Source organism: Pyricularia pennisetigena (assembly GCF_004337985.1).
Source record: "Pyricularia pennisetigena strain Br36 chromosome 7 map unlocalized Pyricularia_pennisetigena_Br36_Scf_8, whole genome shotgun sequence".
Classification (NCBI taxonomy): Eukaryota; Fungi; Ascomycota; class Sordariomycetes; order Magnaporthales; family Pyriculariaceae; genus Pyricularia; species Pyricularia pennisetigena.
In genome coordinates this window covers 1,837,693-1,851,353 of record NW_021940920.1, presented here as the reverse complement: position 1 = coordinate 1,851,353, position 13,661 = coordinate 1,837,693, and the positions used below count along the sequence as shown (strand labels likewise).

Here is a 13,661-nt window from a genome sequence, read left to right as displayed (position 1 = left end):
CGCAAGTCGCCTAGTTGAACATATCAAGCCCGCTCATCTGCTCCAGTGCTCCTCTGGTGTGACCTCCGTTCATTCAAAGTCAATAATGCCGTGAACTGCTTGGAGCCATTGTGAGTGTATTGGAATTCTATATTCAATCGCCGAGTATTGCTCTGTTGGTATCGGTGGCCCTATGCTTGCAGCTCATGGCACAGAGACTCTGCGCTCTATCACTTTGATATCCTACCATGTCTACTCTCTGCAATGGGGCAGTGAGGCCAAGACCAATCGTTGAGGCCTATCGCCATCACTTTGCATAGAGTCTTGTCCCCCGTTGAATATAGAGCATTGACTGAATATCTAGCATCACGCATCCAGTCCACCACGATGAAGGTAGTGAGTGACCAGTTAGTATTGGAATCGAGTATAAAACGCAATAAGCAAGTTCTGATCCCCTTCCACATCGACACAAGCTCGGGTCACATCATCCAAACACTGCATCGGAAGCATCACCAAAGCCAAAGCTCACCAACTTCAAAAAGAGCCCTTGTGTCTTTCAATCATCAATCATCGAGCTGCGGCAAAACAAAGTTGTTTCGTCGCAAAATCAGCTTGCCAGAGGCAGCCATTATCGCGATGGCTAGCGTTGAAGAAATCAGAGAGGACGCCAGGGAGCGTGGCGAGCACACGATAGCTCTGCACGCCCGGGCTATCCGGGAGAACATCCGGGAGGCATCATCGGCCAGCATGACGGCGTTGCTGCGGCCTCCCAGCTTGCAAAACCCACTGAGCCCAATCGTTTTCCCCAAGCTGAACTTTGAGGACGAGAACGGCCCGTACCAGGTGTTGTCTCAATACCACGACACCTGGTACGAGGACGAGGCGGACTCGTATCACGGTCTCATGGGCTTCGATAGGGGTCAAATCGGGTTCGACTTGCGCCAAATGGAGGGCGTGACCAAGACGGTACATACCACTAATCAGGAGCAAATGTGGGAGAACACGATTCTCGACCTCCTCACGGACTCGGAGGGCGACTTCATGGCAACCAACTGCATGTTCAAAGCGAACGACCTGGTGCGAAGGGGCCAGGAGGTGGGTGATCAACGACTGACGGTGCCCATGAACGAACTGATATACCAGTCGTTCCTGGAGTCGCTGGAAGACGGCACAGAACTAGCTGCCAACCTGAAAGCCATCTTCGTCCTGCAGATTTGGAACTTTGAGTTTGACCAGATCGCCACGGCCCACTACGGCACAGATAGAGAAGACATGATGCCCATGTCGTGGCGGACGACTGTGGAAGGCGAGAAGGACATCGCCTACGAGTTTCTGGGAACGCGAGTGCTTTGGGGCTTCGTCCGGATGCTCTGCAACCACCACGGCGCCCTGGGCGACAAGCCCATCGACAAGGTCATCATCAGACCGACGGATCCGACGGGCAACCGTTGGGATGCGGTCATCAAGCTTGGCAGGGGCCCGGCGAACAATAAAAAGATGGTAAAGGGCAAGGAGGGGCCCAAGGGTAAAGAGTCAATCTTGAAAGCACAGCAACCCAAAGGGTCATCGTACCGCATCGAGAAGCGTCCATACAGCCAAAGGCAAAAGACGCACTCGAATGGGGCATATGTGCGATACTGATTTGGATCTTCTAGGGGTCTCGCCCTGTTAGCGAGGACCGGTTTGATTTCTTCACGGCAGTAGCCGGGAATCTATGCACAATTCGAATCCTCACAGCGTAGCTTTTGCGGTCGGTCATCAAGTACCACCCCCATCTCATTTCCGCGTAGTCCTAACCATAGAAGCAGTTTTTAGTGTATAATTATAATAAACCCAGTATTGTTAACGGTGGTGATAGCGGTCGTCGTGGTATTAGTAGCATATATTGCGGCGGTGATCGAGTCTTTGCCAAGTTGTCCATTGAAATTATTGGACTGAAAGCGACGACTGTGTACTGCCAGCTCGACAAGACAGGTAAATCTTAGTTGTACCCGATCTGGTGGGAGTCTTGGCGTGCTTACGGCTCCGCCTCATCTTGGATGGGTTATTTTCGTATGCTACATGGGGTCCCTGCATCGAAATCAAGTTGCTTACCCTCCCCAAACTTCAATCTGTAAGCCTCCAATTGCCCTATGGACAAGGGTTTTCAAAGTCAGCAAACCCAAGAAGGGCTTCGTCTGACTGCGCACGCACAGTCATACAGTCTTGATGTAGTTTGCTTGCTTGATGTCGATAAAAACATATCAAGGTATCGTGAGGTCATTCATCACCAATTTGACGTTCCCAATAATGCTCGACTGTTTGGACAAATTGATCATAAGTTCACAACAGGCAACTCAGCTTACATTTAAACCTACCCACACAGGCGTTGGTCGTCGTCCCGGTGCAAACCTGCACTGATTGACAACATGGTCCGCGGTGCAATAGCCGTAATATTCTTGGCATCGGCCTCTGCAGTCATTGGTCACCCTGTCGATTCGAATGCCGGTTATACAGATGTTGACGCTGGCAGCCACAGGTCGCCAACATACACAAACGAACAGATTCCTCGCCATGTATCACAACAAATGAGACGAAGAAGCGCCCAGGCACCGGCGGCAACACCTGCTGCAACACCTACTGCAACACCCGCAACACCTGCTCCAGCAGCAGCAGCAGCGCCAGCAGCCCCTGCCCAACCGGCCGCACAGCCAGCAGCACAACCGCCTGCTCAGCAAAACACGACACAGCCAGCAGCAAAAGCGGCCACCCAGCCACAGGCTACCAACACAACCGCCAAGGCCCAGGGCCCCACGCGCATCAGCAAATCCGCATTTACATTATACTTTCACTGGGAGGCCAAGCCCGTCGCCGTTGCGGGCCGCTGCGTCAACACCTTTTCCAATCTCGCTCGCCTGGTCTCCGAGGCGATCCCGCAGTTCAAGCCATACGTGGACAAGAAGGCCCTCGACGCCAACATCGAGAAGCGTGGCGCGGAGCTTCTGGAGCAGCACCGCGCGGCAGTCAAGGCGGCCGCTGCTTCTGTCGACGCCACGGCGACGCAGGACGCCGCCAAGGTGGCCGTTCCGGACCCCAAGAAGCCGCCAAAGAAGGACGAAAAGGTGCCTCCGGTGGTTTACCCGCACATCAAGGGCATGCAGGGCGGCCAGCCGGTGTACAACAGGACCAAAGAGCCCGTTGCTGCGTTCCTGCGCCACCCCTTGGCCGAGTTTTACCTCCACCACGAGGACCTGAACCTGGAACTGAGCCCAAAGGCAGACTACCACGAGGTGCAGAGCCTCGCGGGGCCGTTCAACAAGGAAAGCCGGGCGTTCCGGTCCGCCATCGTCAACCTGCTGATCCAGCGGGGCGGGGAGTACCTCATCTCGTGGGGCGAGAACAAGAACAACGACGTGGTGCGGGTGGCCAAGGACGACGTGACCAAGACCGAGGTGGGCGGCAAGAAGGTCGAGTTCAAAAGGAGCGCGACGATGCCGGTCGAGGAGCTGACGTGGCAGACGTACGTCGAGAGCGTGGGCGCGCAAAACGCCACCAACCTCCGCGTGGTGGCGGCCATGAAGATCGTCGACGCCGACTTCTACGCCGTCATGCGCGAGAACTACAAGGACGCCGACATGGTCGCCGGGGAGCCCGTCATCTGGAAGCCGGCGGACGGGAAGCTGTTCAACCGTCTGGTGGGCACCGAGGTGCTCGCCAACAAGGTGCAGATGCTGACGGCGCACCATGGCGCCACGGGGAATAGGGACATTGTCAGCATCGTGACGGCGCCGGGCATGAAGTGGGCCGATCCGTGGATTGCGGCAATTATTCTGGGCGATGCCAAGCCGGCTGCCACCGCCGCTCCGGCTGCTGCTCCTGCTGCCCCTGCTGCTCCTGCTGCTAGTCCCTCTGCTACTTCTTCTTCTTCTTCTTCTTCTTCTTCTTCTTCTGCTGCCGCTGCTCCTGCTGCTGCCACTGTTCAACCCGCGGCGGCCCCAACTCCGTCGACGACTGCAACGCAACAACCTGCAGCGTCGGCTTCAACATCAACTGCAGCGCCTGCGGCAACACCTGCTGCCACACCGGCGGCGAAGGCGAGCAGGAGACGTGCAAGGAGGTAGTCGTTGGTTTTTGTCAATTTTACCTTTTTTTTTTTTTTTCTAGTTTTAGCAGGCGTTTCAAATTTAGCCTCAATTTTCATCACTTTCATCTCGTCACAGTACCTGCTTTGTGTAAATTGTCAGTTTCGCCGTGATGAATTAAAATTCAGGCACATTTGCAATCTCCTCATTTATTACATACGTCCTGTGTGTCTCTAGTCTAGCCTGCATCCCACCATCGCGTATCGTTATTTGCTCTAGCCTGTCGCCGGTGCTAGTTAACCCAAGGCGATCGGCAATCGCTCCCTATCGTCAACCATGTTAACCAAATCTCGGCCAAGCCGGATCGCCTGCCGTCTTGTTTGCTTCCTAGTTCCCGAGTTTTGGGCACAGTAACTGTCAATCGGGATTGAGTGCTTACCCAACTGATCGAGTGCTATTCCAAAACAACCAAACCTGCACAAGCGCTTACGGCTCTCTTTTTTTGCACCCGTCCCAGGCTTCTTCTAACAGGTGTGGGGCTTTTCGCTCAGCACTTCCAAAGTAGTAGGCAGTGCAGGGTTCTCTCAGAGTTACGACCCGCCAATCAGAGCACGGCTGCACTGCCCACGCTCGCCCAAAATGGCATTTTTTTCCCCAGTACCGCCCACTGCTTACTTGGATGATGAGCCACGCTAGACCAAGTTCGTGACGGGCCAGGTTTAGGCAGCGCAGTAATCATCCAGCAAACTGCCATTGTTGTGTGTGTGTGTGTGTGTCATGGTTAGGCGGGCAAGGGCCGTCGGCAGGGGTTTGACAGACGGCGTTGGTTGCTTCAAATACAATCAACAGCGGCGTGAAAACGAAACGTTCAATGTCTGGCTGCAGACAACTCTGATCAACAATAATACATTAAAAACCTAGCATCATCGACTTCCACGAGGAGTATTTCTTTTCTCTCTCTTTTGTTCGCATTAGAAATTGGATTTCATTGCGCTTAGATGACATAGTTGTCGTCTTTGTCAAATCACCAATTTCCTTGCGTCTTTTTTTTTTTTTTTTTTTTTTTGTCATTTTCCTTTGTCACAATGGTTCGCTCAGCGTCCACCCTCTTCGCCATCGTGGCATCCCTCAGCTTTCAAAAATTCACATCAGCAGTCCCCATATCAGGGCTGGACCGTACCGTCATGTCATATGGGCTCACGACCCGCGACATCGAGAGCCAAATACCAGAAGTACTCTCGAGACGAGACGATGCAACATCACCCGAAACCCGCGGCAAGGAGCTGCTGGACCTGCATCAGAAAGCAATCAAGGACAACGTCGCCGACTCGACCACCTCGTCCGACAAGAAGGACGCCACGGGCTTCGACCCGAGCGACCCGCTCAAGAGGCCGCTCGTCTTCCCAGACACCATGTCCGGGCTCGTGCACGGCGTCACCAAGGTGTCGCTGCCGGACTGGCGCGTCATCGCGACCGAGTGGGAGGCGGTCAGGGACTTTTCCAAAGACGACATGGACGGGTTCGAGCCCAGCGGCAAGGCGCGCCGCATCAAGCTGCAGCAGTCGCACGACAAGGCCGTGGTCGAGGGCCTGTACGGCGAGGACGGCGACTTCATGGCGCTGTCGACGGCCCACTCGAGCCGGGCCGACAAGGACGTGCCCGTGTTCGAGATGGTGTGGCAGTCGTTTGCCGACGTGGCCGGCGACAAGGTCAAGAACCTCAAGGCCATCTACCTCATGGACCTGGCGTCGGACGACTTCAAAAAGGTCGCCGAGCTCAACTACGAAGACACGAAACAAGACAAGGAAAGGAAGGTGACGTGGGAGATCAAGAACAACCCGAGGCCAAAGAGGTTCCAGCGCTTCGTGGGCGCGGACCCCGTGTCGGGCATGTTGATGATGCTGATGAACCACCATCAGAAGCTGGGGAACAAGGAGGTGACAAAGATCATCACCATGCCGGCCAAGGGTAGCAGGGACCTGAGCAAGGTCACGGTTGCACTGATATTGGAGGATGCAAAATAGGTTGTGTTTTTTTTTTTTTTTTTTTTTTTTTTTTTTTCATAAAAAAAAAAGAAAAAAAAAAGACCAAGGAAAATTCCCTTTGGCATGTTGAGATACCCTTTTTCTTTGTTCAACTAGCGAACTTGCATTTAAATTTTTCAATTTTTTTGAGATTTATTCTACCAAAGTCAAGCCTCCAACTCGTGAGACGGTGAACCCCTCACTTGGGCCACCACACCAGATGTTTTGCTCCCCTATCATACTCTTGTCAGAACCCCTCATAAGCAGGATTTCATTGGCTGGTGGCTTTTCCTTACGAGGTTCATTTGTCTTTCAAGTATCGTTCGAATCCCGCTTCTCTGAATTTTCTATCTAGTCTTCTCTTCTCTTCTTCATAGAGCTAGATAGCTCACAGCAGCAGCAGCAGCAATGTGGCTCATCAACGCCGCCACCTTGAAGCGCGAGAACCGGCAGCCAGAATCCACCAGATATGCCACCCTCTCTCACACATGGGAAGATGGCGAGATCACGTTTCAGGACTGGGGCGTAAGCGAAGCGACTGGCCTCGGTTCATCGGCATCCACCCCTCGCGTTCTTCTTGCCGACCAAGGCATGTCCCCGGGCATGATTAAAGTGCTCGAGACATGCCGATTGGCTGGGAGTAAAGGTATCCCGTACGTCTGGGTAGACACCTGCTGTATCGACAAGACCAGCAGCTCCGAGCTTTCCGAGGCAATCAACTCCATGTTTCGGTGGTACGAGATGGCTGAGGTCTGCTTCGCGTACCTTTCGGATCTCGCCTCAACACCGCATGACCAGAGTGAGCAAGAGCCAGTGTTGGACAGGATGCTTGGCTGCAGGTGGTTCACGCGAGGATGGACGCTTCGGGAGTTGATTGCACCAAAGCTGGTCGAGTTCTACGACGCCGAGTGGCGCTTTGTCGGAACAAAGGCCGACCCCGAGCTGCAGGCACGTCTGTCGCAGATGACCGGGATCGACTGCGACGTCCTTCAGGACAGCACGAATCTGAGCGCCGTCGCAGTAGGTCGGAGGTTGTGCTGGGCGTCCAAGCGGCAGACCACCCGGGAGGAAGATATGGCGTATTGTCTCTTCGGCCTATTCGGCATCCACATGCCTCTCATTTACGGCGAAGGCCAAAAGGCATTTTATCGACTGCAAGAAGCAATCCTGGCAACTCACGACGACCTCAGTCTCTTCTGCTGGTCGTCCTCTTCCAGGGAGCGCACTGGCTCGGAAGATTTGGAGGCTCGGACGGCAGCCTTTGCCCCTTCTGCTGATTATTTTTGGAGCTGCAACAACTTGGCTCTTCTGAGGTCACCCCTGATCTCAACCCCGAGCTTGAGAATGACAGACAAGGCTGTTGAGATGGAGACGCGTCTGTATTACTTTCCAACCGCCCCTCCCGAGCATCAAGACCAACACGCGACCCTTGATAGGAGCATATCCTACTTTTTGAGTCTGCAGTGCGTTGACGATATGCACAGCTCGGCGTCCCGAGGTCTGTGGCGTCTTCATTTTCTCGGATTGAGAATGACCCCATTTGGCGACTACCAGCGCGACGGCCACGCGCTCTTGCCCGACGCCGAGCTCATCCTGATGAAGCAGACCGACACGCGCATCGTCTCGATACTCAAGTCGGCAAAGCACCTCCGGGGATACGATTCGAGGCCCAACGCTGCGGCCTGCACCTTTCTACTCCGCAAGACCTACCAAACCGAGCAGCTCATGCGGAGGATCAAGGTCGAGTACAGAGTGACGCCGCAACATGTATTCCGAGATTCGCTGCTCACCGTGCACGAGATTCCAGCCAACGCCTTCACCGGGCCGTTCTCCGCGCTCGTGGAAATATCGTTTGTCGACTTGTGGCATCGGCCCTACGACCTAAGGCTCGGCATATTCCTCGGGGTCAAGTCCTCATCGGGCTGTCCCGGCGACTATGACTCGGGTGTTCAAGTCCTGTGGCGGCACACGGCCGAAAATACCGCGGCGGGGGATCTGGTTCGGGAACTGTTTGCGCAATGGGACAGCTGGCCGGTCGAGTACTCAATGTCCCGGCTGCAAGGACTGTACTCACTAGACACTGTCTCGTCCGGGGATTTTATCAGAGTCGTCACCCGTTCTAATGCCGTTCAATACACCGTACGCATTCTCCCTATCCAGTGGGCGAGGAACAACGCGTTCCATATCAAGACGGAGGTTTCGGATTTTGTGCATGGCGAAGCCCCCGATATGATGAACGTCATGTATTATGACGGGCCAAGTATTTAGTTGATGAACCTGAATGACCATGTTAAAATGTGTTGAATATGGCAATTCAGATGGCGAACACAAAAGTCAGTCCAGTGCAGCACTTGCTTGTATGCTTACGTTTACTTTTTGTTTCCTGGACATTTAAGTTATGGTTATGATGGCCATTCCACAGGCAATCGCCCACATCCTTTTTTTCCCAGAGCGTTCCAGCCCAACTAGTCCACTACTTCTTTTGCAGCATCGTGAGTCCAGTCCAGGGCTTTTTAGAAAGAGATGCGGAAAAAGGCCGGCCGGAACCGTGTCGTAAAACAGACCAATCAAGATCTGTGGCATCCTTTACTCGGTCTGGATTCCTCACACCGGGCCCACCGAGCTTCACCCCGTTCAAACAAAGCAGAGTTTTTTTTTGGAGCAGAAAGCTTTGTCCAGCTGGTCTGGGCGCGGCAACGGCCTCAACTCGGGAGCCATATGGAGAGGAGTGGTGCTTTTTGAAGATGCCTTGGGGAACCGGCGGGAAGCCGTCGCCAGCCATGGATAAGGAAGTAAGGGCTGACAAAGGTTTTGCGAAGAAAAAAAAAAAAAGAGTGCGCCTACCAATGTGGCTGATGCTTGTCCCGTGCGATAAACAAAATGCTGTACAGGCATGTTCAGTTGGTGTCGAATGTACATGGACCATCGCTCCAAATTTTCAACTTTGCTTTGATACAACGAGTCAACGACAGAGGACAAGTGACCACTGGACAAGTGACCACAAGACAAATGACCAGTACCTACTACAGTGTAGCTGGCTGGTTTACTGATGTGCCCCAGCATCAGTAGCAAGTGGACATGGTATACAACATACGACTGGCACAGATGAAGATCGCTGCTGGGCGCTCTAGACTAGAGTCCAGACTAGGCCATGTATGCTCAACAAGCCACCGTATTTTCTTTGCTCTCCCGGAGAGGATGGATTGCGTGCTGAATCCGTAGGTGACCGGCGAACTAAACCACGTGATGACCGCCATGTTGACAAGCAGCACCGTCCACCCAATCTCCACGGCGGATGGCTTGTGCTAATCCTAGGTATTGCGAATTGTTGATTATAATTGCCAATCACAAAATGACCAAAAATCAACAAGGCGCTCGATAGTTGGTCCCGTTCGTTTTTTTTTTTTTTTTTTTTTTTTTTTTTTTTTTTTTTTTTTTTTTTTTTTTTTTTTTTTTTTTTTTTTTTTTTTACCCTCTTGTCCAGTAAAGATTGAACTCACTCGAATTCCAACACAACAACTCAACCAGGGGAAATGCATATCGATTCAGTACATCCAAAACCACAGCTGAAAAAAATTCTCGAACAGAGAACATCAGCCCTGAGGCAGATAAAAACCTCGCGCACCCGCTCTGACGGGACAGCGGAATACGACGACCCGGGAGCGTGGGTCCCCCTCGCCTCCTGCTCCCCGGTTGACGCCACCCTATTTGAGTAGGCGAGCGGGCTGAGGAGGCAACCGCAAGGGTTGGGAGGGGAGCAAGATACTTTTTTTTCTTTTCTTTTGCAAAACTCTACAATAGGTCTATGCCAGATCAATTCGCTTGAGGACCCCTTCTGGTGAGGTTGCTTTTTCAATAGTATCCAGGGGTTTTGTATGGAGGCGCATCCATGTCCCAAACCGGGACGCAACCACCCACCCTGGCCTTGTTTTCTTTCCGTTGGGCGGCATCTAATCGATGGCGCACTGGTACCATTATGCTCTCTGTTGCTTCTGGGATTCACTATTTTGCAGCCTCAATTGTGGCTACTCGCCTTGGTCTGTCAACCCCCCGGGTTGGGGGTATTTTTTTTTCCCTCTCTCGTGGTCTTGGAATTCTCTTGTTTAACCTTGGCGGCTGGTCATGTCTTCGTTTTTTGTCTTTCGTTCGGACCTTCTCCTTTTTTTTCTCTTCTCTTTTGTTTCATCGTTATTCACCAAGCTCTTTTTTTTTCTAATTATTTTTTTTTGTCCTTCCTCCATAGGGTAAGGCATGATGGTGCGTTTACGGCTGCCATTCTTTGAGCTTTTGCTCCTCGCCGCATTGACCGTCCTCTGCCAAGCCCAGTTTAGAGGTGGTCAGGATCGAGGCTACGACCGGACGAGGCATTATTGTAGGCTTTGGAGGCATGCCAGTAAGGAAACGCTTTTTTTTTTATTTCAGAGACAAGTTCCTTTCTCAATGGTGATTTGGCTAACGGGTGGCTTCACTTCGCCGCAGGTGTTTTGGCCGGGTCAAAAATATACGTCGATGGAGGGAACGCACTAATGCCATCGGACAGAGAAGGAGGGTCTAACGGCTCGACTCCTTCGAGGTGGTATAGAGGCACAAGTGAGTCGGACGCATGACGCCGGGAGATGGACAAAACCACTTACACACGCGGCTAGATAACAACCTCCTCGTGTTGGACGTCGGCAAGAACTTTTCTGCCGAAGACCCGCACCTGTTCAAGCAGATCCGCAAGACGGACGCAAACGTCCCGAGGGCACTCAACGAGCACGCTCTATGGTACTCCAAGACCCTCAACAAGCTCTACCAGCTTGGCGGCTGGGCCTCGTCGATAGGTGACAGGGGCCGGGAGGCACCAAACCTGGCAGAAGTGCCATCCCCTGGCATATGGGAGTTTGACATAGTGTCCGAGAGGTGGACCAAGGCGGACGACGGGTTCGATAAGCGCAACACGGGCGACAAGATCGAACGGCAAGGAGCTGCCTCGTACTGTGACGCACCGTCGCTCGGCGTGAGCTTCTTGTTTGAGGGTTACGTCCAGCAGAGGTCCGACAAGGAATACGCCAACTATGCCCCGTCCTCGGACGTCAAGTGTTGGTGCCCCTGTCTGGCGCCAAGAAAAGGAAAAAAAGGGAAAAAAAGGAGAAAAAAAAAACTGCACGTGTATATTCCATCACTATGCTAACCGCGTCTCTCATACGTAATAGACATCAGCGGCATGCTGGCGCTAGACACCAGCGAGGGCCTTTCGAAACCGCGGCTCACAAACATCTCAACGCCGAGGTCCCTCGATGGTGACAAGACGCACTTTGGCCCGCGGATGAACGGCGGCATGGTGCATATACCGGTGGGAGAAAAGGGCATCCTGGTGCAGCTGGGCGGACACACCACCGAGGACTACCCGCACTATGGAAACAAGGTGTCGGGAGGAACCACCAGGACCAAAAATGTAAGCACTTGAAAAAAAAGCTTTTGTTGCTTTTGGTCATCATCTTCCGAACTTGCTGTCCTCACACGCTTGCGCAAAAAAAACAAAAACAAAAACTTCCAGATCGATCTTTCATTTGTCGACATCTACGACATCGGCAGCGGCTTCTGGTTCCACCAGCAGACGTTTGGCATCCCCAACATCCCGGCCGGCCGGTCCGACTTTTGCCTGGTCGCCGTGTCGGCCCCGGACGGGTCCTCGCACAACATCTACATGGTGTCCGGGATGGACAACGCCGAGGAGCGGTCGACCAGGTCGGAAATCTGGGTCCTCACGCTCCCGAGCTTCAACTGGGTGCTGATCGACGACAAGGCCCAGTCCATCTACGGCCACACCTGCCACGTCGTGGGGGACAACCTCGTCGTCATCGGCGGCATGGACGCGACGCGCGGCGGCGGCGGCAGGGGCGGCGAGCTGCAGCAGTGCGACGGCAGCATGATGGCCAGCGTCTTCTCGCTGCGGACGGGCCAGTACGTGTCCGAGTACGACGTCGCCGGCGCCACCAGGACGCCCCAGGTGCCCGTCAAGGTGGTCGAGGCCGTCGGCGGCAGCGCGAGCGGCGGCGCGCACGTCCGGAGCCCCAGGATCTGGAGCGACACGTACCTGCAGTACGTCTTCAACCCGCAGCTCAGCCGGCCCGAGTACAAGCCGGGCTACAAGAACGCCGACGGGAGCGACCCGCCGGGCGAGACGGTGGGCGGGGCCGGGCCGATGGAGGAGCAGGGCAAGAAGCGGGCCATCGTCGGCGTGGTGGTCGGGGCCGTGTTTGGCGGCATCTTGCTGATCGCGCTGGCCGCCGGCGCCTTGGTCTTCATCCGGCGCAGGAGGCGCAGGGAGCAGGAGAAGAAGGACGAAGTCGACAGCGAGGGCCAGAAGCTGGACGACCTGCACCACCACCACCACCAGCACCACCTCCAGCAGCACCCCGAGGCCGAGCTGCCCGCCTACAGCAGCGACAAGAACAGGCTCGTGGAGCTGGCGGCGCCGCCACCCCCGAGCGAGGTCGAGGGCTCTCCGGGCCACATGCTGGCGGGGGATGTTTCGCGGCCGGCCACGGCACGCACGGGCTACGCCAGTGTGGACTCGGCCTTCCTCAGCCCGCAGAGCGTCGCGGTGCCGCATGACGGCCTGTCCGGGACCGGAGGCGGCGACATGGTCGTGAGCGCCATGACGTCCGATAATGGCAGTTGGCGGCCGATCGGTGGCGAGAGCCCTCCGCCCCTACCAGAAAAGAGTCTGGTACTGCAGAGGGAAATATCCAAGCCACAATCGATTGCGTCGTCGCTGAGGAGCAAGAAGAATGCAATGCAGAACCATGGGTTTTTGTGATTTGGGAGAGCAAACGCGTTCGAATACTGATAAAAAAAAAACAAAAAAACAAAAAGAAAACGCCTAGAGCGATCAAAATGTCTGCCTACCTTGCTGTGCCGTGGTGCCAGCTTTTTAATTCTCATATAGCTTAGCCTGTGTATCTTGGCAAAGATGCCTAACAATACGTAACTAGGTAACCGTAATGTCAACTCGAATGCCTGCTCAGCTCAGATGCATTGAACTGAAGTGAAGTGCAAGAGGAGGGCACAGCGTTCCCTCAATCAATCCTGTGACCCGCCTCCCGGAAGCCGTCCATTGGCTGTATCGGATTCGGCTTGTCGGTTGCTGCTTGTACCTCCGAACCCTTGCTCATAGGCTATGGATCTTCATTGCTGCCTACATGCAGGCACGTACCGCAGGTACGTATAATGTTACCATTGTCTTGTACAAAATCTACCTTTGTTGGCCAGGTATTGGACGCCTCGGACTTTTTTACTCTCCATTTTTTATTTTAGCCCGGTACTGCAATATTGAAAGAGCCACCAAGGTTGGAATAAAAAAAGCATCGAGAACTAGTAGTTACGATCGAAGCCGAAACGGACAGGGACTTGAGGGCAAGTCTGACCGGTGGCCCCATCCATTCGGTAATGGCGCGCAAGGGAAACAAGAAAGTGAGGACGGGGTGCAAGACATGCAAGTAAGTCTTGTCGGGCTGGGCGTGGCGGCCTTACCTTTTATTCAGTCTAGTTGCTGACCCGCCAAAAGAATACGCAAGGTCAAATGTGGTGAGGAAAAGCCAGCATGCAGGAG

The 13,661-nt window shown here is 54.0% G+C and overlaps 4 protein-coding genes across 4 annotated transcripts; all 4 read left to right on the top strand.

The window, feature by feature from the left end:
• Positions 1-615: 615 nt before the first annotated feature.
• PpBr36_09633 (uncharacterized protein) lies at positions 616-4,079 on the top strand (the record flags this gene model as incomplete). The annotated part of the gene is made up of 3 exons (XM_029896754.1): positions 616-1,608; positions 1,965-2,031; positions 2,407-4,079. The coding sequence occupies 3 exons, from the start codon at positions 616-618 to the stop codon at positions 4,077-4,079; spliced, it is 2,733 nt and encodes a 910-aa protein (XP_029744698.1).
• A 1,046-nt stretch (positions 4,080-5,125) lies between these two features.
• On the top strand, positions 5,126-6,064 carry PpBr36_09632 (uncharacterized protein; the record flags this gene model as incomplete). The annotated part of the gene is made up of 1 exon (XM_029896753.1): positions 5,126-6,064. The coding sequence occupies one exon, from the start codon at positions 5,126-5,128 to the stop codon at positions 6,062-6,064; it is 939 nt and encodes a 312-aa protein (XP_029744695.1).
• Positions 6,065-6,472: 408 nt separating this feature from the next.
• On the top strand, positions 6,473-8,332 carry PpBr36_09631 (uncharacterized protein; the record flags this gene model as incomplete). The annotated part of the gene is made up of 2 exons (XM_029896752.1): positions 6,473-7,527; positions 7,951-8,332. 2 exons carry the CDS (start codon positions 6,473-6,475, stop codon positions 8,330-8,332), a joined length of 1,437 nt encoding a protein of 478 aa, XP_029744854.1.
• A 1,986-nt stretch (positions 8,333-10,318) lies between these two features.
• On the top strand, positions 10,319-12,869 carry PpBr36_09630 (uncharacterized protein; the record flags this gene model as incomplete). Its single annotated transcript, XM_029896751.1, has 5 exons — positions 10,319-10,457; positions 10,544-10,654; positions 10,711-11,157; positions 11,260-11,501; positions 11,604-12,869. 5 exons carry the CDS (start codon positions 10,319-10,321, stop codon positions 12,867-12,869), a joined length of 2,205 nt encoding a protein of 734 aa, XP_029744853.1.
• Between the last annotated feature and the right edge of the window lie 792 nt (positions 12,870-13,661).